This window comes from Rhinopithecus bieti, unplaced genomic scaffold (assembly GCF_001698545.2).
Source record: "Rhinopithecus bieti isolate Rb0 unplaced genomic scaffold, ASM169854v2 scaffold_947, whole genome shotgun sequence".
Classification (NCBI taxonomy): Eukaryota; Metazoa; Chordata; class Mammalia; order Primates; family Cercopithecidae; genus Rhinopithecus; species Rhinopithecus bieti.
The window spans coordinates 6,706,969-6,713,157 of record NW_016803664.1 but is presented as its reverse complement, the minus strand read 5'-3'; the positions used below and the strand labels follow the sequence as shown (position 1 = coordinate 6,713,157).

Genomic DNA, 6,189 nt, shown 5'->3' with positions numbered 1-6,189 from the left:
CATTCAAATAATACTTTTCAGTATATTTCTTTACCAATGCATATTTGTACAAACAAATGTTCTAAGGATCTCCAGGATGATCCTTAGGAAAAAAAAAAAAAAAAAAAAAACTATGAATCTGGTCTATATTTTTATCTAACATCTGTAGTTAGATTACATATTTTATCAAAAACAATAAGAAAAAACAAAGCAAAACACCCCACCTAACTAGAATGACTTCTGCTAAAGCAATATATTTTTTAGTAAAGGTCAGAGATCAAAGATTGAAATCCTCTAATCCCTAGATAGATTCTAGGTTGCCCAGTGTTAGCCAGTAGTCACATGTGGCTATTGCAATTTCAGTTAATTAAAATTAGATTAAATTAAAAATGTATTTCTCAGTTGGTCTGACCACATAGCTGGTCTAGCCAACTGCCTAGTAGCCACAAGTGTCTAGTAGCCACCAATTGGCCAGACCAGATACATAACATTTTCATCATCACAGAAAGTTCTACCGAACAATGAATATCTAATCACAAAGCAGAAACAGACTGAAGAAAGTCTCAGTGGCCTTTTTAAGGAACTATTATTAGCTAATTAACTCTTTGGAAATATCATTAAAACCCTTGGACCTCTGAGTTGAAAATATTTATTCAAACATTTAAGAGAGTTCAAGAGTAATTTTTCTATCTTGTTAATTGGCAAAATCTTTACAAAAGTTAAAAAAATAACTAAGTTTTTTGTCTAATTTGCAACTTCCTAGACTACCCAAGGCAACATTTTTGGAGTGGAGTAACATTAACCACTTGCTTAGATATTACTTAGACTGCATGGTGTTAATTTTCCTGTGTACTTTTATATATTCTGTAACTGTCATTTAATTTTAAAAATCTGATCAAGAGTGATTGGCTCATTATTAGCAATGTAAATGAGATGTTTGGGGGGAGAGATTGAATCTGCCTCCATTCTCTAATGCCGTCGGAGCTTCCCAAGGCTTGCTAATCCCACTGTAGCCTGACCCTCAACAGATGTCCAGCTGATATTAAGGTTCCCAGCCCCTCCTTGCCCTCAGAGGCACACTTCTAAGTTTCTAATTTTTCTTCTTGGTTTAATGCACTGTTTATGGCATTTTGCGAATCTATCCGTACATGACTACACTCTCATTTTTTAATGTAATTTCTATGGCCAAAGTCAAATAGAAAATTCTGTGTAATTTATACTATGATGAGTGAATCATCACTTGCTCAGTTTACCCCAAATCCCCACATTAGGGTCCTGAAAGGGGCCTCGGGGGGAACCTCTGGAAGTAGCTATTTGGCCACTTGCCAAGAAACAGTAATACTTTTAATCAAGGTACTAAACTGAGGAATTTCATTTATTTTGCCCTTCAAAGTTATGTTAAACAGGCTGTTACTTGGTTTGAAAAATACTGGTTGAAATTAAAATAGAGACAATTTTACTGCTAAAGAGCCCTAAGATATTTTTTTATGAAAGCTCTCAGACAAAATTAAAGAGAAGAAACATTTCCTTCTCACTACAAGAATAAGGAGGCTATTTCTCAGTCAGATGTGATGGCCCACTCCTATAGTCCCAGAACTTTGGGAGGCCAAGGTGGGAGGAATGCTCGAGCCCAGGAGTTCGAGACCAGCCTGGGGAACATGGTGAAACCCCCTCTCTACTGAAAATATAAAATTAGCCAGGTGTGGTGCCATGCTTCTGTAGTCCCAGATAATCTGGAGGCTGAGGCAGGAGAATCCCTTGAATCTAGGAGGTGGAGGCTGCAGAGATCATGCCACTGTACTCCAGCCTGGGCGACAGAGTGAGACCCTGTCTCAAAAGAGGATATTTGATTGTCAAGAAAATGGTAAAAAAATTTTTACTAGTTCTCGAAAATGTAAGAATTGAATCCATTCTCACTAGTAAAAAAAATGGTGAAGTCCATTTAGTATGTATTATTGTTTACTTCTTTATCTTCTGTTATTCCCAAGATTCAATAATTTATCCTTGTTGTTTGAGAACAGTAAGAGAAATATTCCTAAAGAGTAGTGCAAAGTGAACATTATTGTAAAAGAAAAAAGATTCCTATGGTTTAAAATAATGACCAATACTTAAATAAGCAATATAGTCAACAGCAATGAATGTGAGACCCTTTTAGTCATATTGTTATTAAGAGAACTAGAAAATCATAGTCATGATCAATTTTTAAAATATTTACATTGTAATAAATCAGAGGGTGATTACTTTTTTAAATTCAAGATTTTTCTTTGGAATAATATTATTTTATACATTAAATGGTTGAAAATGTCCTTATTAAAATGTTTGCTTCATCTTTCAATGAATAAATGTAGTTCAGGATGTACTTGCATTTGAATTACACAGTGAACTTATGCAAAATTCATCAGTGTGATAGGTTCTACATTATTATATGTCAGATGACAGCTCACAGGACCTTATAGGTGCCAAACAAGGATTTCTCCTCTCTAATTAGCAGTCCATTTGACATCAGTGAACCTTTAATAAGAATAGCATAAAATGTGCATTTTGATATAGTATGAAGCAAAAGTTTTTCTTCACTGAAGTGTATGGAAATAGGTTTAACAATTACCAATGCTCCAGAGGATTATAAATTTCTATTTATTTATTCTTTGAAAGCTCCCTAGCTCTTCCCCAAAATATTCTTATACTAACGCGGAGTTTATTTTATTTATGGGTTTGCTTTAAATTCTCCCGTTATTGTTGGAGACTTGCATTTGTTTTCCTGTTATATACTTTACTAAAGCAACACTTCTAAGGCAAAATGGTAAATGTGTCCCTCCATTTTTTTTGACCCTTGTTTCACCTGCCACTTCATCTGTGTTTACCCTCTTGTTTCAACACGTGTTTAATTGTGACCTCAGATTTTAAACAGTTTAGATGTGTATAAGAAATACCTGGATATTTTATATCTCTGAAGAATTTTCCCAGAACATTATGGGAATTCTTTATAAATTTTTCTTTCTGAATATGGAAATTTTACCTTCTTATACATATTATTTAATTTGCACACTTACAATGAAAACAACACAGCTCAAATTGTTTTGTCTGAACAAGTCACAAAGTCTATGTTGGATGTCATTTTTGTTAGAACCAAAATTAGCTTTATTCAGCATTATTTGATTCCGATGTAAAGCTAAAACATGTGAAGAAATATAATTTTGTTTGTTTGTTTGTTTCATTGGGAGTTTCGTTTTATTTCATATTCAATGTGATTATGTGCCTTTAAAATGTTCTCCCTTCCATTCTGCCCTTGTATCTTTGCAGTCATTGTATACAGCAGATTCTAGAAAGTGTAAATCATTGTCACCTAAATGGCATAGTTCACAGGGACCTGAAGGTCAGTATATGGAGTCCATAAATCTGAATCAAAGCAGTTTTGTTTTTTTTTTCTGGGGAAAGGGCAGAGGGTGGGTATTTAAAATGGTTCCCTTGCCTTTCCCAACTTTTTTCTAAAATGAGTAAATGATGAAATGATAATGCATGATGCCTCTTCCAGTTTGCTCATCTACAGGCTAAATATACATCATAGCAAAAAGGGAAGAATACTGAAGAATACAACCTGTTTAAGTTTCCAAGCAGTAAACTACCAAAAGGGGTTTAGGGGTAGGCTTTCTTTAATTGCCCAGCATTTGCCTGGAGATAAACTTGGCCTGTGATGTATGTCCGCCTGTAGATTTAAACACCACTTCTGTTCTGAGACCATGGGTTGCTGTAGCAGAACAACTGGTTACACATTGCTCCATTTGAGTCTGATGAACCCTTAGGCAAGAGATAATAATTGCCAGCTAAATTAAAGCACAAGAAGTTAATGATTTATCAAAACTTCATTAGGTATCTTAATTTAACCTTAATGGTGCCCTGACTGTTAATGTTCAGCTTTTAGGATAATACTGGAAAAATGGGAGAGAAAAGGGAAACAGTTTATATGATGGAGCGGAACACAACAACTATAAAGATTATATTTGTGTTCCAGTTTATTTCCTGGAAGAATTTATAACCAGGAAATGATCTTCTCAATGACATGAAATATTTTCAAAATGGATTTTTCTAGAACAAATGGACCCACATTCTGGCTCACATCTGGCAAGATCTGATTGTTCTGAGGTAGTAGTCACTCTACTTGAGCAATATGTTTACATGACTGAAGGTGGTATAATACAACCCCAGTTGTCTGCTAGCTCTGCACTTTAACCCAGTCTCTCTGAGGGTATACAGACAGTGAGTGTAAGCTTGGAACTAACACACGCCCCCTGGTGTTTGCATGCAGTCATTGCATTCAGCAGATCCTGGAGGCTGTGCTACACTGCCATCAGATGGGCGTGGTCCATCGGGACCTGAAGGTGAGTAATGCCGTTGGAGAAGATAAACCACCACACAGTTCCTAATGACTGTTCAGCTGCAATTATGCCTGTAAAGGCAAAGTATGAGCAATAAAGTTGTGTGGACTTATTCCAGCACATTACTCAGGAACTTTCCCTCACCACAATCTCTCTTATTTCATCTCTAACACACACTTGAGACATATAAATCTTGATTTATCCCGATAGAAATAACTTCCCAACATTAACAATAAATAGGATGCTATATGTCTTTCCTTCTAAGGATGGATATAGCATTAATGTGACTTTCAATAGGACTTGATGATCTCTTCTTCACTCTAAATTTGTTCTATGGACATTGATCAAACATTTTATATTCATATGATATATACCCAATATTATGTAAATACTTAGTAAAATTATAAAGTGAGTAGAGATAAAGTTATTAGGTGAAGTTTTATCCTAAACGATTGTGTGCTAAAGAACCCCATTCTCGGCCGGGCGCGGTGGCTCAAGCCTGTAATCCCAGCACTTTGGGAGGCCGAGACGGGTGGATCGCGAGGTCAGGAGATCGAGACCATCCTGGCTAACACGGCGAAACCCCGTCTCTACTAAAAAATACAAAAAACTAGCCGGGCGAGTTGGCGGGTGCCTGTAGTCCCAGCTACTTGGGAGGCTGAGGCAGGAGAATGGCGTAAACCCGGGAGGCGGAGCTTGCAGTGAGCTGAGATCCGGCCACTGCACTCCAGCCTGGGCGACAGAGCGAGACTCCGTCTCAAAAAAAACAACAACAACAACAACAACAACAACAAAACAAAACAAAACAAATTGAACTTATGGACATAGAGAGTAGGACGGTTACCAGACTCTGGAAAGAGTCATGAGGAGTTCAGGGAGGGGAGGGTGGGGATGGTGAATGGGTACAAAAAAAAAGAATGAATGAATAAGACCTACTATTTCACAGCACAATAGGGTGAGTATAGTCAATAATAACTTACTTGTATATTTTAAAATAACGGAAAGAATGTAACTGGATTGTCTGTAACTCAAAGGATAAATGTTTGAGGGGATGGACACCTTATTCTCCATCATGTGCTTATTTCACATTGCATGCCTGTATCAAAATATCTCATGTATGCTATGAATATATATACCTTCTACGTATCCAAAAAAATTTTTTAAAGTAATAACAAAATTTTAAAAAGATTAATCTAATAACTTATAAATGATACTAAAGTTTTCAAGGTTGAAATACTATAGTTTTAAAATTTCTCTTTTTAGGACAATTATACTTTAATAACTTTCTACATCAGTTGTGAAAACGTCCTCTGGGCTAAATGCATCACAACAATGAGATTTTGAAAGAATGTGATTTGCATTCAGATATATAGTATTGAGTTCATATACTTAAAAAACATATACTAATACATTTTAGAATAAATTTTCAAGGATGAAAATGTCCATATATAACTTAGGACCCCTGGAACTTAAATATTTGGATGTGGGAAAACTTGGACATATAATTTACATCTTTTAAAATTACTATGAATAAAAAAGAAAAACATTAACTCATTATGCTTACGAACTACTGAATATCCCAAGGCCCTAAAAATATACTTGTTTAAAGCAAGAGGTTAAGATAGCCAGGGGATACAATATATAATTTATGTTTGAAATAATTTCGATCGCCACGTTGAATTTTTCCCTTCAGCTTGGAGTATTAAATATATTATATGAAATATACTTTATTTTACAGTGCAATATATTTAAGAATGCATTATCTTATTACCCTTAAAAAGCGAAGGTCACTGAAGAGTAAAGCATGTCTTCACTCTTCAAGCCTTTTTTTTTTTTT

General features: G+C 35.3%; 1 protein-coding gene across 33 annotated transcripts in view; it reads left to right on the top strand.

Moving 5' to 3' along the window:
• Positions 1–6,189, top strand: part of CAMK2D (calcium/calmodulin dependent protein kinase II delta) — a 329,629-nt gene that overhangs the window by 228,942 nt on the left and 94,498 nt on the right. For 20 of the 33 annotated variants that reach the window (XM_017847969.1, XM_017847894.1, XM_017847926.1 and 17 more), the window contains exon 6: positions 3,280–3,352. In XM_017847969.1, the coding sequence (XP_017703458.1) occupies positions 3,280–3,352 (73 nt within the window). Of the gene's footprint in view, positions 1–3,279; positions 3,353–4,282; positions 4,356–6,189 lie in introns of all 33 variants that reach the window. The other 13 variants (XM_017847937.1, XM_017847851.1, XM_017847773.1 and 10 more) reach the window with 1 other exon arrangement.